The sequence below is a fragment of the Piliocolobus tephrosceles genome, chromosome 12 (genome assembly GCF_002776525.5).
Source record: "Piliocolobus tephrosceles isolate RC106 chromosome 12, ASM277652v3, whole genome shotgun sequence".
Classification (NCBI taxonomy): Eukaryota; Metazoa; Chordata; class Mammalia; order Primates; family Cercopithecidae; genus Piliocolobus; species Piliocolobus tephrosceles.
Genome location: NC_045445.1, coordinates 14,640,685 through 14,667,700, shown reverse-complemented (window position 1 = coordinate 14,667,700; position 27,016 = coordinate 14,640,685). Strand labels below are relative to the sequence as shown.

The 27,016-nt window shown below is 37.5% G+C and overlaps 1 protein-coding gene across 6 annotated transcripts in view; it reads right to left on the bottom strand.

The window, feature by feature from the left end:
* The window catches only part of ATP11C (ATPase phospholipid transporting 11C), a 209,373-nt gene that overhangs the window by 17,952 nt on the left and 164,405 nt on the right, over positions 1-27,016 (bottom strand). For all 6 annotated transcript variants that reach the window (XM_026451826.1, XM_026451828.2, XM_026451829.1 and 3 more), the window contains 6 exons: positions 24,426-24,600; positions 19,643-19,745; positions 18,300-18,445; positions 14,158-14,217; positions 6,257-6,384; positions 1,641-1,776 (listed from right to left, as the gene is read on the bottom strand). In XM_026451826.1, coding sequence (XP_026307611.1) covers positions 1,641-1,776; positions 6,257-6,384; positions 14,158-14,217; positions 18,300-18,445; positions 19,643-19,745; positions 24,426-24,600 — 748 coding nt within the window. The remainder of the gene's footprint in view (positions 1-1,640; positions 1,777-6,256; positions 6,385-14,157; positions 14,218-18,299; positions 18,446-19,642; positions 19,746-24,425; positions 24,601-27,016) is intronic.

Sequence of the window (27,016 nt, the reverse complement as noted above, 5' to 3'; positions counted from 1 at the left end):
AAAAAAAAAAAAAAAAAAAAAAAAAAAAAAAAAAAAAAAGCAGATACCATGTAGAAATCCAAATGATGGCAATGAATGGCACATATGCTTACCAAATGCTGTCAAGATCTGAATGCGTAACATTAAAACAGAAAATGAGATGTAAAAGGCTTTTTCAAAAAAATAAAAACAAAAATTAAGGTTAATAGAAGCAAAAAAAAAAAAGGATTCACTCAAATCATACATGAGTGTTACGTTTTCTTGCTAGTAGTAACTCATACACTTACTGTAATTTCAGCAAACATTTAGAGGGAAGGTGACATATACAGTACAACCTTATTAATTTGGACTTTATGAACTCAAAATGGGTAATGAATTAAACAAACGCTTAACTGATGCTCTCATGCACCACCTGGAAAGTTGGCTGAGCAAATGAATCATACTGACTATAGGAGAGTATCTGCCTACTTTGGAGCAAACTCCTTTTAAGCAGTAGCTAGTTATATAAAATCTGTCTGCCAAATAAAACTAAAATAAAAAGTGAAAGTCGCACAATCAGTTATAAACCTGAAGAGGCCAGGAAATCATAAAATCAAATCCATTCTTCTTACCAATGGGCAAAGCTGACCTGGGAAACTGATGTGATTTTCCCAAGTACGCACAGGATTTATGAAGACACTCTCTTTGGCAAGTTCTACATGTGACTACTTTAAAGTAGATCTGTGTTTCCCCAACAAGTACTTTGTGATTAATAATTTTCATGGATTCATACTAAACTGATTTTCGTTAGTCCAAATTAGAGAGCTTTTGACTGTAGTGCCTAATTTTAAAGTACCGTTCAAATTCACTGAACCTATGACTTCTGTAACAGGTGTTACCAGGTTCCAGACATAGTGTCCTCAGTAAATCCTTTTTGAACCTTAGCTTTCCTTCACATTATGATTACAAAGAATGAATGACCATAAAAGGAGAATCTCAGAAACAGCAAAGGAGAACTTAGTGAAAGCAGTATGCAAGGTAGTGTTTTTGTTTTCCTATGTGTGGCTGCAGGAAGAAGGCCTCACCTGTCCCCCTCATCAGTAATTTTCTCCTAGAGTACAGCCAGGGCAAAATTATCCCAGTGCAACTGCCGAATGAGATAGTCATGTTCTGGGAAGACACTGGCAGGAGCAGAGTAGCCTTTCTGGAGAATACTGTGCTTCCACTGGGAAGAGGAGGGAGAGAAGACAATTCCTCTCTTCACCTACTGGGCAAACACTCCAAAGATAGGGCAGCTACCCACTTCAGTTCCAAGCATAGAAGGCCACTATAAGTAAGAACCGAATGCAGCTGGGCTTTACTTTAAAATGGGAAAAACCTTTCTCACATCAAAGAGCGGAAGTCTGAAGTCCCAAGAACTCTGTTCATCTAGTAAAAATTGCAGCCAAGTTAAGGTTCCAGAAAGTTTGCACATAAACTCTCTAGTCAGCCATGCACACAGAAAGCGATTTCTTATTTCACTTCTATTGTTCTAAAGAAGCTGTGAGAACTAACTACTGTATCTTCAGAAAAAGTCTGTAAAATGATTACAGCTAGAGTATGTATATGACAGTATATTTCCTATGGGAAAAAGACAAGCCATGCTTATAATACCAAAAGATGTAATGACAGGTTCTTTTTACCTTTCCATTTTCTTCTAGGGATGCAGTCTGAAAAAGAAAGTAAGTCCCAAAGAAGAACACTGTCCCTTCAAAGGCAGCCAGAAATGTCCAATATAAGAAGGGGCCCAACTGTAGCATGGCATTGCCAGAAATTTTCCTATTGAGAAATGGGGAGAAAAAACCATTAGTGAAACTTTTCATTTAAACATGCAGTGAAATGTCAAAGGTGGGCATGGAGTTTGACCCTGTTATAATGAAGGCGGCTACCCTTAATGGCCTGACAGATTTTTGGTAAAGGGTCAGACTGAGCCAAAGGCTGACCTTCACGCAATCATCTCCTGACTCAGCCACTGGAGTAAACTCTCTAAGCTCTTCTAAATTTTTGGCCACTGACAACAATAACATCAACAATAATTTGCTTCCATTTAATGGTACTTATATGCCAGGAACTGGGTTCAGAGTTTTATAGACATTTATTTTCACCCACATAAAAACATGAGATAGGTATTACTACCACTCACATTTGCTAATAATAAGGAGCCTCAGAAAGGTGTAACACAATGGTGCTCAAACTTTGATGCACTTTGGAATCCCCTGAGAATCGTTAAAAACTACTAATGCCTGGTTGCCATCTTCATTCTGATTTAACTGGCATAAGGTATAACCTGGAGGTCAGGATATTTTTAAAGCCCCCCAGCTGATTTCAATGTGCAGTATAGTCTGGGAACCACTAGTGTAGCAGCCGTGCCAAAGTTCACTTGGTAAGAGACTGAGTTAATATACAATCCTGGATTGACCTGACTTCAGAGCATATGCTCTCAACCAAGCTACCAAGCTTTCCAAGAACAATTAAGATATTTATTTTAATCAAGATTTATTCCTGGAAATTTAACCTTTTTTTTCTAGGTCTTACAGTGCCCTTTATATTTTTCCATCAAGTCAAATAACATGTCTGGAGTTGTATAATGATACTTTGATAAATGGGAGGTGGATAGATTAAGTTTAAATCTGTCAAAAATAGTACAACCTTCTCAGCACAAGTCAGAATGCTAAATAAGGCTACCAATTCTAATGGAGCAGAGCTGCAGAAAAAGATGGGTTGGTGCGTGTGTTTCTTTTGGATTCTATTTCAAATTGCTCTTAACATTTAATAAACGGTATCTAATTACTCAAATAACATACTTGTTGCTAATACTACCAAGAATGTCACTGGACTGTATCGAGTAAGAAACACCTTTGTAATGTAAATGCAACTGATCCTTGTTCAGTTGGTATTGAGTACCACGGGGTTTCCTGCACATGGCAATTATGCAACTTTTAACTACTAGGATTTCCAGGTGCATGCAGCGATCTGAAACTCAGGGTATGCTCTCTGTCCTAGAAAAATGGCAGAATGAGATAGCTGCTTCCCAGAAACAAGGTCTCCCCATAGCCAGTAAGTCATGTTTCCAAGGCAACTAGGAACCACAGGTAAGGTGCCTCTGTAAAGATCCTTGCAGGCAGTGCCCAACAACTGCCAGCCAATGTGACTTTTGACAGTCACTGACTTGGGCTGGAGAAGAAAGGGCAAAAGCAGGAAGTGGTTCCTGTCTTTACAGACCATCGATGGGAAGTACATCTCATTCAGTGGGGGAAAAGAGCAGGAGCAGCATGATATGTTGAATTATAGGTCAGGTTTTCTAGCTGCATTCGAATAAAGAAGCTGTCAAAAACTCAGAATGGGGCAATCAACGTGAAGGAGAGCATGACAGGGAATCAAGATCTAGGGAGAGGCTGATGAGCAGCACAGGCCTGAGCACCTCCATATTATGGTAAGCAGCAGGTATACCAGAACACTTTCTTTTGCCTTTTAAAGCTATAGAAGAAACAAATTACACCTGTTCCCTCTATAGAAAAACTACAGTTTATTTTTTAAATTTCTCTTAAAAATATAAAAACATCCAATTATGTCGTTTCACATCCAAGTGTTTGGTAATACTCAAGTCACTAAATCACCAAAGGTAAAATCTATAATACACTATTCAATGCCACTGCTAATATTAATTGGCATACTGTACAGAGAGCCATATAGGAAGACCAGGGCTTCGTGTTCACAAAGGAACAGAGTAAATAAACTACCTATAGTCTGGTGACAGGTCAAGAGCAGTGTCTTGTCAGAGCAGGCATTCACGGCTTGCAAGTATGAGGTCAAAAAGGAAAGCTAGGCCGGGCGCGGTGCCTCAAGCCTGTAATCCCAGCACTTGGGGAGGCCGAGACGGGTGGATCACGAGGTCAGGAGATCGAGACCATCCTGGCTAACACGGTGAAACTCCGTCTCTACTAAAAATACAAAAAACTAGCCGGGCGAGGTGGCGGGCGTCTGTAGTCCCAGCTACTCGGGAGGCTGAGGCAGGAGAATGGCGTAATCCCGGGAGGCGGAGCTTGCAGTGAGCTGAGATCCGGCCACTGCACTCCAGCCTGGGCGACAGAGCGAGACTCTGCCTCAAAAAAAAAAAAAAAAAGGAAAGCTGCACTTTGGGCTCAGCAATAGGTATGCCACAGCCTTTATTTTTGCATCAGATGTGGCAAGTCTATACAAAATTCAATAAATCATGACCTACACCTACGGCACAGTCACTAAAACCTTATGGAAACCCTTACGATATTTTGTACTCAACAGGTTTTTGCAGATTTTTGACATTCTTAATTTATACAAGTGCTCAGCAGAGCCCTGAAGGCTGGAGGAGGGTGTTAGAATAATAAGATTAATAGCTATCGTTGCTTGAAGACTTGTCAGGCACTATTTTTTTAAGTTCTTTAATACATAGTAGCTCATTTATTCCTCACAAAACCGTTGTGATTAGGTGCTACTGTTGCCCATATATTACTGAAGATGAAATTGAGGCATATTGCAGTAACCTGCATAAGGTCACATGGTAAGTGGCAGAGGCTTTCAGCCCAGATGTTAGTCTGAGCTCTTGGTGGGACTGAATGCGGGGAATTCTTACTACTCCTCAAACCCCACTTCAAGCAGAGCAACTGCACTATTGGGCTTCTCTTTAGAAGTTGTCTGGAAACAACTACAGTTAAAACAATGTTTTAAAACCACTGGCCTGCTAGAAAAAGCACTGGAAAGAGGGCTGAATTCTGATCTTCATTTTGCATCTGGTTGTACCCTGTGTCCTTAGGTAAGTCATTTCTGGGCCCTGGTTCCTTATTTTCAAAAAGAGCGTAGTAGGAGCTGATGCTCGTAAGATTTCTATCAAAGTTCTAATGATTCTCCTCCAGATCTAATTATGCATTTACAACAAATACAGGATCAGCAGAACATGTAAACACCATGAGGATACAATCAGCAAACTCTAGACTGGGAGAAGTTTTACAACATAAATAATCTGGTTTTCTCCACAAATAAATTGCAAGGTTAACCTACACATTAAAAGAGACTCCGAAAGTATATAAACCAATTGCAATGTGTGGACCTTCTTTAGATCTTGATTCAAATAAGCATGCTAGGAAAAAAATGAGTCAACTGGAGAAATGTGAACATTGACTATTTGACATTAAGGACTTAAGTGATAGGGTATTATTATTTTTAAAAATCCTTATCTTTAAGAGATGCATACTGAAATAACTGTTTTTGAGATGTGCTTCAAAATAAGCCTGTGATAGAGCAGACGGGGTTATCAGTGGAATAGGAATGTCAAGGAATTGAGAGTTGTTGAAGCTAAGTGGTTAGGACAAGCTGAGTGGTTCAACAACTATTTACATTCATTCATTATATAAATAGCATTCTCTCTACTTTTATGTATGTCTGAAATTTTCTTTAATAAAGACCTTTAAAATGATAAATTTTACAACTGTGTAATTCTAACAATTGCTAAATGTAAATTTTATGAGTCATGCTGGTTAAAAGAAAAATCCCTTAAATTTGTGTATCTTCATTTCATACAAATAAACTATCCAAACCTCTCTATTGCACTTGCTACCTACTATTTAGCAATGCTTACAATCTGCTGTAAATTAATATCTTTATCCTTAGCTGTAGGCTACAATTCTAAAAATCCAATTAAATCATAAGTTAAACAACTGGGGCTAGTGCCAAGTCCCCCATCCACAGAGAAAAGCATCCATTTTCAACTGACACAAAATGAATACAATGGCTTATGAGTCCATTATTTTCTTCAACAAAACAGTTTTAGAATGGGGCTGATAAAGGAGGGGTATAGGGTGGCTAATGCTATAGGCGCAGTTTACATGAGAAAGGGTAATATAACTTCATCAGTTCAATCTACAACAAGTAGGAATCAATACTCTAAACTATGGAAGATCTTTGTGTATGCTTTTTCTTTTCTTTGCAGTTAAAATATCATGTCTTCCCATGAGACACCAGAACACTGTAACAATGTAGGTTTAAGTTTTAGGAATTAGTGACTCTGAACTAAATGTTTCACATATATTCAAGTACAGAACCCACACCTAGGAAATATGTCATTTTCCTGTTGAGCAGTCTGCTTTCAATAGCTAAAAATTCCAAAGAGAACCACATAATCATACCACAAACCAAGTGCATTGTTCTGCATTCTTCCCATCTGCAGATAAAATGAAAACCACAACATTGAAAGTCTTAGGGGGTTTTAACTATATATTTAACTTACATATACAATCGGGGATCTGAGGTCAGAGTGTCAATGTTGATGTGCTGTTCCAGTAGACTATAGGCCAGGATGGGCAAGGATGTGAAGCAGATATTGTACATTGTAAGGTAAGCAGCATCATACAGTGGCTAAAATGAAAAACAACAGAGGAAAGAAAGAAATTTCATGTAACAATCATCTACAAGATGATATTTATGTATAAGTAAAACTTACTAGCTAAAATAAGAAACTTTTTTACATGCTTTTGGTACTGGCAAAGGAAACTGTAAATAAGGTCACTGCCTAGTAACTATAAAAAACAAACTAACATATTGTGATGAGTCACATTAATATACTTCCCCTTTAACAGAATATTATTCAGAATGTTTACATGCTATAAGTTGCATTTCTAATAGACATTAATAACTTTTCAAGGTTGCTTAGTAGCTAAAACTAGCTATTCAGGAGTTACTTCAGCAAAGACCATTAAGTATAAGTGAGGAATCCTTAGAGAAACTAAATATAGGCAGCAATCAGCCTGTGTCACAAATGCTTTGGTTAATATTTTACATATTTTTGGTTAGTATTTTCAAGTCCAAATTGTGTCTTTTCTAACATCCTCTTCCTGAGAAGCCCCACAGTTTCTCATGGCGTGTGTTCTTCTTTCCCGAACTGAGTAATAAACCTCATTTGATCAACTACAAATGTGTTCCTGGTGGTCTTTGACTGGACAACTTGGACAATCTTGAGCTCCTATAACAGAACTTGGCATATAAAAAACAATCAATAAATACTAGATGAATAAATGAATGAGTACAGATTGGAAGCTGTAACATTTGAAAAGGCCTGCTCTGATATTATAAATCTTCCTTTATTGAAAAAAATTTAAAGAATTCCATGAACCTCATTCTGATGAAAGTATTTACATCAGTATTTATCTACACAGTGCTAAAGATTGTCATACAAACATTTTCTGTGGCCTGAATAATTCCCCATACTCATATGTATTTTTCACATGTATAAATGTCCCTTAATAAAATGCATTTAACTATGATAAAAATTAACAAAATAATGTATTTTCAATCAATGGCTACTAAAGATAATTACTATCATAATGAAGACTGACTCCAAAAGGCTGGGAATTACTTGAATGGTGCATTGGTTAGTTTACTAGTTGACTTCAGAACATTTACTGAGTGCCTACCTAAATGACAAGTACTAGGGACAGAGACGATTCATCCCCTGTCCACCAGGGAGTTCAAATTCTAGATGGAGAGGCAGAATTGGGGAAACCCAGAGGAGGGGACTACAACTCTGGCTGGCAGGAGAGACAAAGCAAATGATTATGGATGCAACATTCTCCATGAAGTTAAAAGACACTTCCAACATACTTTCTATAAACAAAGATTTAAGCTCAACAAAGACATTCCACTGAATTTAAAAGTACAAAAAAAGGTGTTGCATTCCTTTTTGTTTTCAAAGGAGAGGACTAGTCCGTGGCACATAACACCACACTTTCTTTAGAAACTACTCATTTTCACTAACAAGTGAATTTTAAAAAGTACAACTCAGATTGACTGGTGTGTAATTTAGTCTTGAATTTCATTCAAACAAAAGAAGCATCAATCTACTTTTGTTTCACTATGATACTTTAAAATCACATGACCGATAATTGTAATTCTTAGGTACATAATTAGAAGAGACAGAATATCCCCAAAACAAACAGATATAGTTGATAATACTGTTTTTTTATGAAACCTGTTATAATGTTTTCTTTTCGTTAAACAAAAGACATTTAGTATCCTAGTTTTGCTAAAGAAAGGGAAGCTTTTTGTGTAAAGAATCTGAGACCTGGTCCATTTCTACATTCTTCATAGTCTTCCTTGCAAGTTCCAGAGAATGCCTAATGTGCTTCTGGACTGAAAAAGACAGACTACTCATAGGTACTCCAAAGATATTTGCAATAAAGGTTGCTACATTCAGCACTAGCACAAAACCAAAATCAAAAATAAAGATTTTGCATATCACATTAGCTCCTGAGCTCTCCTGGTACACTTTTACCTTCCTTTTACCTGGTATACTTTTCCTTTAAGATGTTCACATTATTCCTTCCCTTACCTCCAGGTCTCTGCCCAAATGTCATCTCATCAGAGAGACCTTTTCAGATGTCTAAAACAGCAGCTCTCTCTCTCCCAGTCACACTCTATCCCTTTATTATGCTTTCTTTTTTCCAATATAGCATATATCAGTACCCAACATAATATATTTGATTGTTGTCTTTCACCCTATCACTATACACTGCAAGTTTCATGGGGGGAAGAAGTTTGTTTTGATCACTGCAATATTCTCAGCACTTATCCTGGCACAAAGAGGGCAATCAAGAAATAGTGGCCAAATGAATGAACCTACCAGTTGAGCAACAGAAGGAGCCAAACATCAACTCCTATGGAACCATAAGCAGTTAAGGTAATCCAAGAAGACTGAAGACAATCCACGGTTTAAATCTCAGCTGGTTTTATAAGGAGTAAGTCCTTTTTGCCCTAAAACTTGTGCTTGGTAAACATGTTTTAAAAGGATAATAAACCAACAGACTCCTTTCAAAATGAAAACAGTATTTCCACCAGAACAAGCCAACTTCACCTTTAGCACACTGCTACACATTAGTTAAGAGAATTTCATATATTTTTAATACTTGCATTCATCCAAGAAAGTAAAGAATTAGCAACATTTTGCTCAATAGCAATTTGAATGTTCAAGAAAAACAGATTGATCAGAATTTACGAAACTCTCTAATACTATTAATTTTGAATTCAAGAAGGTTGATGGCACTTCCAAAAACTGAAAGATGCTTAATTTATAATGAAAGATGATCTGTTTAACTGGCACTACCGGGGGCTAATGACATGGCACTGACGTAAGAGACAGCATACCAAATAGCAAAGAGGCAAATTCAAGAGAAAAAGAACAATCATTCCCATTGAGAAGAACGCATTCTCTTAGAAATACTGCCAAAGAGACTTCAACATCCTACTGGCAGTATGAGACAGATCACTGAGGCCAAAAATTAACAAAGATATTCAGGCCCTGAACTCAACATGTGACCAAATGGACCTAAGAGACATCTACAGAACTCTCTACCCCCAAAACAACTGAATATACATTCCTCTTATTGCCACACGGCACATACTCTAATATTAACCACACAATTGGACATAACAATCCACAGCAAATTCCAAAAAACAAAAATCATACCAACCATACTCTCAAACCACAGCATGATAAAAATAGAAATGAATACCAAGAAAATCACTCAAAACCATACAACAACATGGAAATTAAACAACCTGCTCCTGAATGATTTGGGGGTAAATAATGAAATTAAGGCAAAAGTCAAGAATTTCTTTAAAACTAATGAAGAACAAAGATACAACATACCAGAATCTCTGGGACACAGCTAAGGAAGTGTTAAGAGGGAAATTTATGGCACTAAACACCTACATCAAAAAGTTCAAAAGAAGGCCGAGCACAGTGGCTCAAGCCCGTAATCCCAGCAATTTGGGAGGCCAACATAGGCAGATCATTTGAGGTCAGGAGTTCAAGACCAGCCTGACCAACATGGTGAAACCCCATCTCTAATAAAATACAAAAATCAGCCAGGTGTGGTGACGGGCACCTGTAATCTCAGCTACTCAGGAGGCTAAGGCAGGAGAAATCACTCGAACACAGGAGGTGGAGGTGGCAGTGAGCCAAGATCACACCACTGCATTCCAGCCTGGGTGACAGAGCAAGACTCAGGAAAGGGAAGGGGAAGGGGAAGGAGAGTGGGAGGGGGGGGGGAGGGAAAGAGGGAAGGAAGGAAGGAAGGAAGGAAGGAAGGAAGGAAGGAAGGAAGGAAGGAAGGAAGGAGCGAGGGAGGGAGGGAGGGGGAGAGAGAGAAAGAAATCAAATTAACAACCCAACATCACAACTAGAGGAACTACAGAAACAAGAGCAAACCAACCCCAAAGCTAGAAGAAAACAAGAAATAACCAAAATCAGAGCTGAACCGAGGGAAACTGAGATGCAAAAAACCACACAAAAGACCAAGAAATCCAGGAGATGGTTATTTGAAAACATTTAATAATATATATAGACCACTAGCTGGACTAATAAAGAAAAAAAAGAGAAGATTCAAATAAACACAATCAGAAATGACAGAGCAGATGATACTACAGACACAATAGAAATAAAAATAACCCTCAGAGACTACTATGAACATTTCTATGCAAACAAACTAGAAAACATACAAGAAATGGTTAAATTTCTGGACATGTACAACCTCCCAAGACTGAACCAGTCAGAAAACCAAGGATTTCCTGAATCCCTCAAAAGACCAATAATGACTTCCAAAACTGAATGGTAATAAAATGTCTACCAACCAAAAAAAAGCTCATGACCAGATGGAGTCACAGTCAAATTCTACCAGATATATAAAGAAGATCTGTAGCATTCCTACTGAAATTATTCCAAAAAATTGAGGAGGAGGGACTCCTCCCTAAATCATTCTGAGGCCAGCATCATTCTGATACGAAAACTTTGGCACAGACACAACAACAACAACAACAAGAAAACTTCAGGCCAATATCCTTGATGGAGATAGATGCAAAAACACTTAACAAAATACTAGCAAACTGAATCCAGCAGCACATCACAAAGCTAATCCACCATGATCAAGCAGGCTTTATCACTAGAATGCAAGATTGGTTCAATATATGCCAATCAATAAATGTGATTTATCACATAAACAGAACTAAAAACAAAAGCCACATGATCATCTCAATAGATGCAGAAAAGGTTTTCAATAAAATCCATCATGTTAAAAAACTCTCAACAAACTAGGCGTTGAAGGAACATTCTTCAAAATAGTAAGAGCCATCTAAGAAAAACCCATAGCTGACATCACACTTAACAAGCAAAAGCTGGAAGCATTCCCTCAAAAACCAGAAGAAGAAAAGGAGGCCCTCTCTCACCACTCCTATTTAACATAGTACTAGAAGTTCTAGCCAAAGCAATCGGGCAAGAGAAATATATAAAAGGCATCCAAATAGGAAGATAGGAAGTCAAACTATCCCTGTTTGCAGACAATATGATTCTGTATCTACAAAACCTCACAGCCTTGGCCCAAAAGCTACTTGACCTGTTAATGTCAGCAAAGTTTCAGGATACGAAAACAATGTACAAAAATCAGAAGCAATCCTATATACCAACAACATCCAAGCTGAGAGCCAAATCAGTAACATAATCCCATTCACGGTAGCCACAAAAATAATGAAATGCCTGGAAATACAACTAACCAGCGAGGTGAGAGATCTTTACAATGAAAATTGCAAAACACTGCTCAAAGAAATCAGAGATGACACAAACAAATGGAAAAATATTCCATGCTCTTGGACAGGAAGAATCAGTATTGTTAAAATGGCCATACTGCCCAAAGCAATTTACAAGTTCAATGCAATTCCTATCAAACTACTAATTACATTCTTCACAGAATTAGAAATAAATATTTTAATATTCATATGGCACCAAAAAAGAGCCTGAATAGCCAAGGCAATCCTAAGCAAAAGGAACAAAGCTGGAGGCATTACATTACCTGACTTCAAACTATACTACAGGCTACAGTAACCAAAACAACATGGTACTGGTACAAAAACAGACATATATAAAACAATGGAACAGAACAGAGAGCCCGGAAATAAGGCCACATATCTACAACCACGTGATCTTCAACACAGCTGACACAAACAAGCAATGGGGAAAAGAATCCCTATTCAATAAATGGCACGGTGTAACTTGCTAGCCACATGCAGAAGATTGAAACTGGACCCGTTTCTTATGCCATATACAAAAATCAACTCAAGATGCATTAAAGACTTAAATGTAAAACCTAAAACTATAATCACCCTGGAAGATAACCGAGGATATACCAGTCTGGACATAGGAGCTGGCAAAGATTTCATCACAAAGATGCTGAAGGCAATAGCAACAAAAACAAAAACTGACAAATGTTACCTAATTAAATAAAGAATTTCTGCATACAAGAAAATGACTATCAACAGAGTAAACTGACAACCTACAAAACGGGAGAAAATATTTGCAAATGCTGAATGTGACAAATGTCTAACACCCAACATCTATAAGGAACTTACATAAATTTATAAGCAAAAATCAAATCACCCCATTAAAAAGTGGGCAAAGGACAGGAACAGACACTTTTCAAAAGAAGACATACACGCAGCCAACAAGCATATGAAAAAATGCTCAACATCACTAATCATTACAGAAATGCAAATCGAAACAAAAACGAGATACCATCTCATACCAGTCAGAATGGCTATTATTCAAAAGTCAAAAAAAAAAAAAACCAGATGCTTGCAAGGTTGCAGAGAAAAGGGAACACTTGTAGAATGCTGGTGAGAACGTAAATTAGCCATTGTGGAAAGCAGTGTGATGATTCCTCAAAGACCTTAAAACAGAATTACCATTCAACCCAGCAATCCCATTACTGGGCATATAAATTCCATCAGGAATATAAATTATTCTATTATTCCTAAGGAATAATAGAAATATACCCAAAGGAATATAAATTATTCTACCATAAAGACACATACACATGTTTACTGCAGCACTCTTCATAATATCAAAGACATGTAATCAACCTAAATTTCCATCAATGGTAGACTGGAAAAAGAAAATGTGGTACATATACACCGTGAAATACTACGCAAACATAAAAAAGAATAAGATCATGTCATTTGCAGCAACACGTATGGAGCTGGAAGCCATCATCCTAAGCAAACTAACACAGAAAGAGAAAACCAAATACAGCATGTTCTCACTTATAAGTGGGAGCTAAACAATGAGAACATATGGACACAAAGAAGGGAAAAAGACACTGGAGTCTACTTCAGGTGGAGAGTGAGAGGAGGGAGAGGATCAAAAAGCTACCTACCAGGTACTATACTTTTTACCTGGGTGACAAAATAAACTGAACACCAAACTCCTGTGGCATGAGTTTGCCAATATAAACCTGCATATGCACTCCTGGACCTAAAAGTTTAAAAAAAAAAAAAAAAAAAAAAAACGCTGCCAAAGAATTAGAAAAAAATCACTTCCTACCAGGAGGAACCAAGAATACATAAGTGTATTCATAAGTGTACTTTGTATTCACAGAAGCGTATGTAAAGCTTGCCTTTGAAATTTGGAAACTTAACACCTGTGGCAATGTGGTAGCTCAGTTTGGAAAAATCACTGAACTTCTCACAGATTAATTATAAAATTTCTGAATCACTGAGTATTATAGCTCCTGTATTTTGCTATACCTCCCAATAGAAGCAATGTCAAATCCATTACAGTTTTTAAAACAAAGATGCCTTGCCATCCTACCACTTATGTATCAAGTTAATATATAACATATTCCTTATGTAATACATGTTCAGAAAACAACAGAAGGCAAAACATCTATAGCTGCTTTACGTAATCCAAGGCTTTCTCTAGGAATCACAGGTTCTTGGCTAGCTTAAAGATTAATGCTTTTTCTATAAAACTAACCTGAGAGCCTGCAAAGTTGGGAGATTTCATCTGATGAAATATTAAACTATAACATTTTAGAATTATGAAACATTTTATACATTGATAAAAAGAAAAAATTCAAAATACTCTTTTTAATGTTATCACATCTCCAACAGGATGTACCAAAAGCATTTCAAAATGAAGGTAACAATAAGAAAGCTAGTAAAGCAAAGACATAAACATTTGCTATCATCAAAACCAAGAGATCCTTTTACTTTGTATATACATCTCTCATCTCCATAAATCTAATATATAAGGGTAATTTATTAACAGCAAATGTAAGCTACATTATAACGAAAACTTGGGAAACAAACCTGTTGTGAGAATCCACAGAAGAACTGGTACAAAAACTGTGGCAAAATGAAACAAAGGTTCTGAAAAAAAAAAAAAAATGAAGACAAGGATTAACATTTTCACTTAATCAACTTGCTAAACTAAAATGGGAAACTATATTCCAAATAGTTTATAATTATTCCTAAATCCTTCTAATGTCAGAATGCAATAAACCTCTATTCCACAGACACAAGGAAACAACTAAAAAAATGATTAATTCATATTAAGGCCAACTTTTGCCCTATCAAGGCAGAAGAGGATCTTATTTACTTTAAGAGAATCTGTTGCTATCCTTCTTCCAGGAAATAAATGAGCTCATCCAATATGAACACCTAATGACACTGTATCTTTAACACCCATTAGATCTGCAAACCATATAGTAGACTGATAATGCTGCAAGTGTACATTTAAAGTCAATTAATGCCAATAAATAGCTGGGAAATTATTATAGATTATGTTGACACTAACAATATCAACTAATGCTTTAATGCCTTTGTTACTATCTCATCAATCAATCAACATATCATTATTGAGCATCTACTGCACACAAAGATGGCACACAGATGATACCAAAAAAAGAGTCAACTTCTTTTTCCTAAGTCAGGGACCCCCCCTCCCCTCCCCTGAGGATGCACAGCAGGAGGTGAGTGGCAGGCAAGTGAGCATTAGGGCCTGAGACCCCTGGTGCCAAAAAGGCTGGGGACCACTGTCCTAAGGGACATATTGTTTAATTTGAGAAATACTAAAAAGACAAGCAGAAAAGAAACACAAGCTGGGAATTCATAAGGTAGTAAAAGTTACTAAGTGTGATTATAAAATACTGAAATTAATGTCTTTAAGCAAAACTACCAGGACTAGAATTTTCAAATAAGTGCTATTCTTCAAAGCAGGCTGTGAGCTTCTTTGCTGTTACTTGTTCATGATGTCTCTGAACTTCTCTTCGAGAAGCCCCTTCGAGAGCCCACTTTCCAGTCACGCCAGAAAACTAGTCTCCTCCCTTCTGTCAGCTAATTCTCCAGAATTAGCTCTAGGAGACTTGAGACTGTTTTTAAAAATTAAATGCAACCCCAAAGGATGAACATCTACCACAGCTGAGGATATTTAGATCAATGTACTACTGGCTCTGGAGGATGTTTCTAAAGAAATGAGCTCAACATGTTTTGAATCACCCCTGCAGCATGAGTCAGAGCTCCCAAGGTCATCACCTGGAAAAGCAACACTCATTTGTACATTATCAGTTCTGGTACAATGCAAAATATAGTCCATAGTATTTCTAGAGTCACAGTTTATGAAAAAAATAAGTGTTCTGAGGTTGAAGCAGGTAGAGCTCAGTGGGGATCACGGGGTTGCTTCATGACAAGGGAGAGTGGGTATCTACCTCACCCACCAGAATGTAATTTTCATGAGAACAGGGACACCATGGTGTATCCTCAAGCGCCTAAAACAGGCCTTGGCACATGGTAACACATTTAAAATATATTTGTTGACTGATTGAATAAAGAAGTTAGAACTTGAACTATGAATAAAGATGAACAGGACATGTTGATGGCAGGAACCAAGGCAAGAACGTATGTATTTTAAACTTATATGGTAAGACAGGGTCACGTTGTGGGGTGCATTAAAAGCCAGACTAAAGCTGAGACAATGGAGAGTAAAGTTTCTAAGGGACAAGTTGAAAAGTGGCATTCTTTAAACACTAATCTAGCTGAATTATGTAAGGAGGATTAAATGGAGAAACAGAAAGTAGGAAGACCTGTCACTGAAGTACTCCAGGAGTGGGCAACAACAATTTGAAGACAATGGCGAGAGGACAGAAAGACCTCTTAGCTCAGCCAAACAGAGTTGAAAATTTTAGAAATCCTCTTGGCACAAAAGATAGTAATAAAAATGAAATACTGCTGAGTCAGTAACCATGATGATAATGAGCTTAGAGACACTAACGAAGACAGAGAATATATCTACATAAATAACCACTGGTCAACATTTGCCATTTTAACGCTTGTTTTGTTCTCCTTAACAGAGCATTCCTTCCATCTGGTGGCAGTTGCTTAAATTGCAGGCCAAAACTCAAAAGAGGCAAAATAAGCCTCTGGAATAGGTTCAGATTACTAGGCAGATCTGAATGACAAATTTTCAAGGGATCTCCTGCTAGGTGGAGGTCAAGAGAGAATAACTCTTTATTTCCATGAGCTACTGTTACTGGGTGCAAGGCCCAAAAGACCCTAACTGTGACACATAAAAAGTCCTGGATTTGGAGTAAATGAGTCTATGGTGGAACATCGCCTCCTGGATGGAAAGCCAAAGGCAAGTTATATCATCTCTCTGAGCTCTACTTTCCATGTATCTTAAATGGAGATAACACTACTTGCCTCATAGGATGTTTGTGAGGATTACATTTTTTAAAAAGTGATTTTGTGAACTCACAAAATACCTTACACATACTGGGTTACCATCATTATCATCATCTTCCTCCTCCACAGTGTTTGGCCTGGCTACCAGCAAATACCGGCTAGCCGGGTCTTAGAAAATTTGAGAAACTGGGTTCATAGTTTTATAAATAAATATTTTCCTTAAATATAAAGTTAGTAAGAAAGACCTAGAGTTGACTATAGACAACTGACACACAAAATCAGGTGCTGAGCTTTAACTCTTATAAAATATAGGGTATGAAATTCAAATATGACTACTTGAATCATATACTAAATACTGTATGATTCGAGTAGTTGGAAGATGCACTAAATACTCTATCTACAAACTAGAATCTAATTCAGAAATTTAGTAAATTCTATTCCCTGGTAGACAATAACAGGTATGCAGACTCAGTCTAATGTATACACTAATGCTTCATGATAAAAGGAAACCAAGGTATTGTTGAGGAAACTACTTCAGTGTCCAATATTGGAGATTTGCGATGTTGCACAATTATGTTTTGGAAGAATATTAAATTGGGTGAGAAAAATGTTCACAATATAAATTAAGTGAAAAAGGCAAAGTGCAAAGCAATATGTATTATACCAATAGGTACAAAGTTTATTTTGGGAATGAGAGAAAAGTTTTAGAATTAGACAATGATGATGGTTGCACATCATAGTGAACACATTATAGTCACTGAATTATAAACTTTAAAATGGTGAATTTTAGGCCAAGTGTGGTGGCTCAAGCCTGTAATCCCAGCACTTTGAGAGGCTGAGGGGGGCAGATGACTTGAGGTCAGGAGTTCGAGGCCAGCCTGGCCAACATGGTGAAACCTTGTCTCTATTAAAAACACAAAAATCAGCCAGGTGTGGTGGCAAGGGCTTGTAATCCCAGCTACTCGAGAAGCTGAGGCATGAGCATCATTTGAACCCAGGACACAGAGGCTACAGTGAGCCAAGATCACACCACTGCACTCCAGCCTGGGCAACAGAGAGAGACTCTGTCTTTAAGAAAATGTTTCTTTAAAAAAGGTGAATTTTGTTAAATTATGTCTCAAAAAAATTTTAAAAACCCATATGTAGTGTATAGTGTATAAAAGTACAAAAAAAATACATATATACATTAATTTGTATAGAAAAAAGACCAGCAAGGTCACATATCAAAATGTTACCAGTGGTTCTCTTGGTTGGCATGCTTATAGACAATTTATAAATGACTGCAAAAATTTCATTTTAGAAAATTTTTATTTTTGTAGAGACAAGGTCTCATATTATTGCCCAGGCTGGTCTCAAAATCCTGACCTCAAGTGATACTCCCACCTTGGCCTCCCAAAGCACTAGGATTATAGGAATGAGACACTAGAAAGCCAAAATGTTCTATTTTTTGACTGGTGTGATGGTTACATGGATGTATACAATTGGCAAAACTCATGGAACTGTACACTTTTGATGAATACACTTTATTGTATTTAATTTATATTTCAGTAAAGAGGGCTTAAAAATTCCTATCAAATAGTTTGCATCAAAAGGAATCTCTGTTTTCTGATTCATCCAATAGATTACCTCTGCTTTGTTGACTGCAAATTTCAGTATGAGATAGCAAAAGCAGCATAAAAAAAAAAAAAAAAAGGAAGAACAACAACACCATGACCAAGCTGAGTCAATGATGGATTAAAAAGAAATTAAATTACATATATTTTATCACATACCTTATAGAAGAAGTACTGTACAAGGTGTGCTATTCTCACATAATATAGATGTCCATGAGCCAATAGCAGTTTCTTTAAGTGTTTAAACTTTGGAACAGAATAATCGCTATTCCTAGCTGCTTGGCGACCTTCTTTGCCTTTAATACCTAAAAGAGAATATCTCTATACAGTGAGCATTTTCTAGAATAAATGACTCCCTGATTTATTTTCATAGTTTCAACTTGGTTAAATGCTATAGTTCAATTCTATCATTTAGTTTTCCTTTTTTAAAAACCAAAAGAGATTTCTTTAAGTGACACTGAGACTTACCAAATAATTTAAGTTTAACTGGTAACTCCCTATTTGTAACACAGTATACAACAATTAAATAGAATCATTATTTCAATCATTACAAGGCAAAAATTATCTGAAGGAAAAAAGTCAACTTAAAAATTATTAAGTCACTCATTAAGGGCTAAATTGTGTATGACCCTAGACTAGGTGCTATATTGAGGCAACTCAGAAACCTGGGGTTTGTGATCTAGGGGCTCAATGAGAAGACGGTGAAATTCTTTCATGAATGAAACCCTGAGTAGCAGCGAGTTCTATGAGCTCGAGCAGCTTTAGGCCATTTGACACTTGGATAACCAATGAGTAGAACTTAAAAGTTGCACAATAAACAGGAATACTTCCAAATGAAAAGAACAATTTGGGAATCTAAACTGCAGTACAGTAATTCCCAAGATACGAATTCCGTATCTGGTCCCACCACCCTGCCAAAACAAACAAACTAGCTAACTAACTTGCTGGGGAGTTAGCTGTGCTGCCTAATAGCAACCAGAGAAGGAAAAAGTGATACAGGTGGTGGAAAAGCTGTTATTGCATGTCAATATATAAATTCAACACTACAGCCCAAACCACCCATTAATACTGCCATGTTGAAAAACAGCCAACCAATTATCATTTCTTAGCCCCAAACAGTTGAGGTCTCAAAAGATATAGTACAGCAACATAAGTAGGCAGTCTGGTCAGGGGCAGAAAATCAATAAAAATTTCACGCATGCTGTCAAAGTAAGAGCTAAACAATCAATTGTGCTGCCAGTAGCTTTGGGAAATTCACTCTACTTGGCTAATTGAAAAACATCCTTTAACTTTGTTACACTGCTACATTTCTACCACAGGGTAGGACCTTGGGATGAACATGTTGCATGATCAGATGAGGCATTCATTTAATTAACAATTTTCATTCCAAAATTCAAATTCAAGATGAGCAACCAAAACAGCCACTCTAGAATGTAAGACCACACTACCTAAAAGCAATACTGATACTTTTTACAGCTGCCATCTCATTAGATGTATCTTACCTATTCCCACATGGGATTCCAAGATCATACTAACATCATTGGCACCATCACCTATCGACAGAGTTATTGGGCTGCCTTTTAAATTCTTCACCATTCTGACAATCTAAATATTAAATACAAAAGAGGTATAAAAAAGGTCAAAGAAGAATGTAAGATTGGACTACTTTAGGGGTTTATGCCTCATTCACAATTGTAAATAGCAGCCTTGCAAACAGAAAGGTAGTTTGTGCATATACAGTCATCCCTCAGTATCCTTGGAGGATTGGTTCCAGGACCCTCGTAGATACCAAAATTCTCCTGCATACTTTAAATCATCTCTAGGTTACTTTTAATACCTAACTACAATGTAAATGCTATGTAAATAGTTGTCATACTGTATTGTTTTAAAACCTGTATTATTTTTATTGTTATACTGTTCATTGTTTTAGTTTTATTCTAATGTTTTCAATCCACAGTTGTTTGGATCTGTGGATGCAGGACCCATGGATACGGAGGGCCAACTGTAGTATGTATAATAGTGTCAAATTCACAGAGGCAGGACAACACAGCCATTCAAAATGTAACACCAGCACCCACTTGTCCTAGTTCTGTGCATATATGAACTATCAAAAACTTTGCCTCTCATGCATATTAGAGGTCAATACATTTCCTTCTTTTGTCATTGCATCATGTGTTCTTTCAGATCAGATGTTGAATGTGTAACAGTAGAAGCCAGAAAGCTGATTTGGGGTAACACACATAGGGCCACCAGAACCAAGTAGGAAGTCAGTGAACAATATTTTTGGTTACTTGCTACTCTCTCCTCCCTGCTGACACTCTCACCTTCCCTAGGAACACATCAACACTTATTCCAACTTACCTAATGTTAAATTCTTGCACCTATCTGGCTGCCAACTAAACTTTAATAAATCTCTCACTTCTCAATATGGTCTGACCTCTCCTATGAGTAGCTGTATTTTAAAAGAGGTGTACTAAAGGGGTTGACATTTGCAGAAAGATGCCCAAGATATGTGTGCAAAGCCTGTCACTATTCCCTGAGTGTTTCTCCAAGATGTATAAATGGTACTGTGTAGTTCAGGGACATGTTCATAACAGGTACTGAATAAAACGTTCATCCCTGGTATTAAAACACTTCTGCCTTGGGGTTCTCCAAAAACCTCCTGGCAGAGTTACTTGTAGGAAGTGTATTGGGTAATCAGCTGCCCTCCTACCCTATGTTTTAGATAATCACTGTTTGATGTGGCAAGCCACAAAACCCCTTGGAATCTAGCAGTTTAAAAAAACTTAAATAATTTAGTAGCTAAATAATGCTTTGCAAAAATACTGTCCTCACAATTGTTCTGACCAGTTAACATAAATAAAATCCATTTTCAACATAACTGGAGTGATTAAAAATAATTCATGAGACTAAGGCACCCTGCGGTTATTTCTGTAAATAGAATTCAATCAGGTTTTAGTTGTATTAAATAGTACAAAAAACCCCACATTGAATTCCACTTCACACAAAAATGATGTGACTATGAAATGCCAGCTTCCCCCAATCCTTCCCCTCAACTTGGTTCTTCTTAAAAACTTTATAGAAGACTGTCAGAAATAACCTGTAAGTGAAAGAATAAAAGACAAAATTAAAGAACCCAAACTGAATTTGTTTTTAATAGGCTACAATAATGGTTAACTAAGTGCACCTGTTACACTGTGTGCAGTAACGATTTGCACCTCAAGGAAAAAATACGCAGCCAGGGAAGGTTTAGGGAAGGCAATAAAATTATCAAGGGTGACAGCTTCTGCATGAAAATATAGACTACAAAGAGTAAAACTCATCACTGTAGAAAGATAAAAGGATATACAATCATGGACCATAAAATCATGAAGGGATTTAGATTCGTAAACGTAGACTTTTTCACTCAGCCCTAGGTCAACTGGATTAAGACCTCTTCAATCTCTAGGATAGCTTCATGAAAAAAATAATAATTTTACCAAAATACTATTTATTCATCAACTATAATAGCTTGCTTTATATTGTATACAGGAATGTGCTAAGAGCCAAAACAGATATAAGGTTTCATTACACACCCTTAAAAAGCATATAAACGAAGTAGTAGAGTTAGGTCATGAGTACAAGAATATTAGATAAGCAGATGAACAATACAAAGTAACAAAATGTAGCATCTGTGCAGGAATGCATGATATTGTCATTCACATAAGAAGGCCTAGGATGCCAGAGAAGGGAGAAGACACCACATGACAGAGTGATCAGGAATTTTACAGAAGGAAGAGTGATTTGATGTAAATCATGAAATATTAGTATGACTCGCATAGATGACAAAGAAAGAAAGGAGTATTCCAGAGAAAGGGACTAGCATATCTAAGAGCACATAGCCAGATAAATACAGTAAATGCTGAGAGAATAGATCTGGCTTGCCCAGATCAACTGGAATTTTCATATAGGGGACACGGACAGAAATATCTGGAGCTAGTTTAACAGGGAGTGATATGAAAGTGGCAGCAGGATGTAGGAAGAACTGGAGGAAAGCAAGACTGTGGGCGAAGAGAGAAGTTAGGTAGCTAGTTCCAGGAGTTCAATAAGCTATTGAAAGGCCTGGCCCTGAAAGGTAATGAAAAGAAAGGAATAGACGGAAAAGACAATGTAATAAGAAATGGACAAAATTTAATGACTAAGACTACAATGGAAGAGTAATGTACGTGGTATGTGGGAAGGCAACACAGGTTTCAAGGTTTTGAATCTAGAAATCTGGAAGTACACTGAGGTCAGTCATAGAAAAAGAAGATGCCAAGGAAAATGATGGTTGGACTCTAGAGAAGTCAGATTTGGGGTGATAATGCCACACCCAAGAATACGTTTGGGAAACAGGTGAAGAAGTAAAGTAGATCACCAAATACTTGGACTGGAGGTAGTGACTGGAATATCACCTACATGAACATGACAGCTAAGTATGTAACATCCTGCAAAAAATAACTATAGTGACAGAAATAAAACAGAATGAGGACTAAACCACAAGTGGTGGCATAATTAAGATGGAAGAAGCAGCATGGGGTCAGGAATTCACATAGCTGCCTGGCAGTGAAGCAGTCAGAACCCAGGTGAGCAATTTGAGCAGCATACACTGAATGTAAGGGGAAAAAAAGAGGTCGCTGTTGCAGGAAAGTCTCTGACTAAGGGGACGGATACTTTTGAATACTGTATTCTGGTTGGATCTGATCCCCAACCTGGGGCCAAGAGAGGTTTTCAAGATTGAAGAAAAGAAAGAAGAGCCTCTGATTGCAGTGGGGACTGAGAGCTAGAAGGCAGACAGAAGAAATGCCCCAAATAAGATGGGCGCTGTGTGTGTGTGTGTGTGTGTGTGTATGTGTGTACGCGCGCACAGTATGTAAAAGAAAAGCCACAGACACAGCCATCCCCTTGTTTAGAGCAACCGGTTAAAGAATCTGATGAAGCAAGACTAACACAAATGAAAGAATATCCTATAGCATATATGGAAATGAAAAAGTAGGTAACAGAGACTCTAAGTTTCCTTGTACCTAGTGAATACAAAGAAGCAAGATGAGGCAGATCAATTTGGACTGGAGGAGCTGGAAAAGAAAGCATGTAGGAGGTGGCCTTCAGCTAGGTTTCATTATGAGTAAAATTTTTGTTAGGCCAGGGGAATTCAGAGAGAATGCCAGCTGAGGAAATGACGTGACAAAAGTTTTGAAAGTTGCCCTGAGTATGACATATGGAAGATCACGGAAGAACAACCAACAGGAATGGAGAATGTACGCCAGAGAAAGGAGTGATAGTGGACACAAAGTACAAAATATGTAGAGCCATGTTAAGGGACAACAGTGGGGAGCCCCAGGCGCCACATTCAGTCAACTGCCCTTCATCCTAAGGGACTATGAAACTACTGAAAGTGTCCGAAAAAGAATATATGATAGGAAGAGTTATGTTTTAACAAGATTAATTTGGGAGTTTGGAGAGATTAAAAATGGATGGGTGAAAGCAAGGAAACCAGTGAGGAGACTAAATCAAATAGTCTATGTGTAAAGTCATAAGGGCTTGGACTAGTTGGGCAGTAAAAGGTTTTGAAAGATGGCATCAAAATGAGAGCTATGACAAAAGGTAGGACCAACAGAACATGGTGAATACATATAGAGGGAGATGAGAAGGATCAAAAGTAGTTTTGAGACATAGGGAGCAAGAGAAAAATGGCACCGGTAACAAGAACAATATAAAAGAAAAACCATATTGGTCTGAGGAAGAAAATTTTAAGATCTAATAAAAAGTCACTACGTTGACAAATAAAATGTTAGGACCATGGACCATCACAGAGACCATGAAAGGATAATTTTACGGAGGATATAATTGATGGTATCAAGAACAAAGGAGAAATGAGAAAGAGAATGGAAAACTACACAAGGGATGGGCCAGGTCTACCTGCAGGCAAGCCAAGGGAGTAAGAAGAGCAGAAAGAACACACAGAGCTAATGTCATAAGGGATCTACGAGCAGTGGCAGCAGGCACAAAGCACTCATCAGAGAAAAAAGTCTGGAAGGTGAGGAACTGGGATAGCCAGATTGAGGGGACAACAAGGTGCAGCATAAGTTTAATTCAAAATGGGGAAAGATTTCTGAGTCTGATTACAAAAAGAAAGAAGCCTTGGAGGAAGAAATTAGATGGTAATAATGGCCCTTTGAAGAAGAAATAATTTTTTAAAAAATAAACATTTCCATATATGTGTACAGAAGTACACAGAATGGAACGTTAACTAATGTTCACAGTTACCTGGGCTTTCTGTAATGGTGCCATCCGACAGCAGAGCACTGCAGTACACTTCATACATATTTGTAGGAAAATGTTTTTGTAATTGTTTGAACTAGAGTCTTGACTGGAATTTAGTATGAGTGACAACGTGGAGCCATCTATGATTAATCCATATTCCTGATGTTCTGTCCATGCTCTGAAAAAGAAAAACAATGCTGTGTTTAGATTTATTACAGATTTCTATTTAGGATCCAGATTTCTTTTTAACAACAAAGGGGGTGGTCCCAGATAAGGGGAGTCATCAATCTGGTTCCTCAACCTGTTCACTCTAAAGAAGCAACTGCCTCTAATAATGGCACAACAGTGATTTGCAATCATATCTTTGAGACCCGAGTTGCACATATAGATGACTACAAGTTCTAAAAGGTCAACTTGGTGAGGCCACATTTCCCAGTTATTTAATCAAACAATTGTCTAAGTGTTGCTGTAAAGGTACTTTGTAGATGTGATAAAAATCCACAAGCAGTTGATTTCAAGTAAGAGAGATCATCCTAGATAACTAGAGTGGGCCTGATTCAGTCACTTGAAAGGTTTTAAGAGCAAAGCTGAGACTTCCTGATGCAGACTTCCTTAGCTACTTCCTGAGACTTCCTAAGGCAATAGCCTTAGCTCATGCCTGAGAGTCCCAGCCCTTCCTAAGAGCCTATCCCACAAACCTAGACCTGCCCAGCTAGATAATACAGTTAGTTGCCCAAGCCAAGTCCCAACAATAAATCTCTCAATATATTCTTTTACTGGTTCTATTTTTCTGCTTGAACTTTGACTAATACAAACTTTTTTTTTGATGTTTAGAAAATAAAGAGATTAAGCAGCCTGCCTCTGTCTAAGAAACATATGGTGAGTATTTGGAATTAAAATCAATTAGTCAAACTCTGCTATGAAGACAAATCATCAATTAGTCTGAAACTCCCTAACAATACAGGGAAAAGACAAATGGCTTTGGGGCAAACATATATATACACACATATATTAGGAATTTTTTTTTTCTTTAAATGTATCATTTTACATACTAGCTTAGTGGTTCTCTAGCCATCCCATTCGAATCATCTGGGTGGCTTTAAAAATTGCCCATGCCTGGGGCCTATCCCCAGACCAATTAAATCAAAGTACCTTGGCCAGGGCTTGGTTATATATATAAATATTGTAAAAGCTTCCTAGGTGGTTCTCATGTGTAGCCAGGACTAAGAGGTGTTAGGTGTCAGGAAAGACAAATGTGTAACAGGTGCCAAGTATTTAAGAAAAATACAGTGTAAAACTAACAACTGAGAAAATTCTGCCAATTAACTTTTATTTTTCAATTAGGAAACAAACTAGTGGTTATTCAAGTTTTGCTCCAGGGAATCTTGGATGCCATTTGACAACCACTGCAGTGGAAGCCTTCGACAAAGCAGGATCTCAGAGATTGTTATCTAATTTAATGCTACTCAAAGTTTAATGTGCAAAGGAATCACCTGGGAATCTTGTTAAACTGCAAATTCGGATTCGTTAGGTGTGATGCGAGATTTTGCATTTCTAAAAAGCTGCCCAGTGACAATGGAGTTGCCATTCTATAGACGAAGCTTTGAGTAGTGAGGGCCTAATATACCTCATCATTCCTTTATTCCATATTTCTTCAGTGTATACTGCTAATACCATAACATTTTATACTTACCCATATTTTGCTGTATAATTTTATTCACTAAATAAAGAGACATCAATGATGTGTTCTCTTTCTTTGCTCCCCTACTCATATATTAATAGCTTACTTACGGGGCTGAAAACAGCAACTCAATAACCAATGAAGAAATAACTTGCGAACACCAACTATAAGCACACTATATAGAGAAATACAAAGAATTATGGACTAATCTTTTTATGGAGAATAGAACATCTCCTTAGACTGATAGAATACGTGAGAGAACTACCCAATCAAACAAGATAATCAATGGCTAATGCCCAGTTATTGAGACATATCCACACAGGAGAGAATAGTGGATTCTTTGTGAGGTGCGATATCTAAAGTAGGACTTGAAAAACAGAGATGAAAGAGGTGAAGTAATAGAGTGTTATGTTGGGGTGCACTGGAAAAGCACACTGAAAAGGTCACGTAAGGCCTTTGGTGTGGCCTGAATCTGTGGGTAATGGAGAACCACCAAAGTTTTCAGAGCGGAACTGTGATATGGACAGTGCTTCACTTAAAGATCATTCATCTGGCAGAGGGGCTTAAGGGATTTCATGCATGAGGTACTAGGCCTCTGATGTGGGTGGGGCACTAGAGGTGAGAATGGGAGTATGAATATGGCTTGGGGTCTGATTTGAAGGGGAAAGGGCAAAGGAGCAGAAGCTGGCAAAGGTGACTGAGTCTGAACCCTGTGTAAGTAAGTAAAGACTGTGCCCAACTTAGGAAGACAGGTTGATCTGAGACAGTGATAGTACATTAAGTTTTCCATAAGCCCTGGCTTTTACAAAAGTGTCCTCAGGGCTGTTGAATGGTGCTATAGACTGAAATGTGTTCCCCTGCAAATTCATGTTGAAGCACTACCCCCCAATGTGATTATGTTTGAAGATAGCAC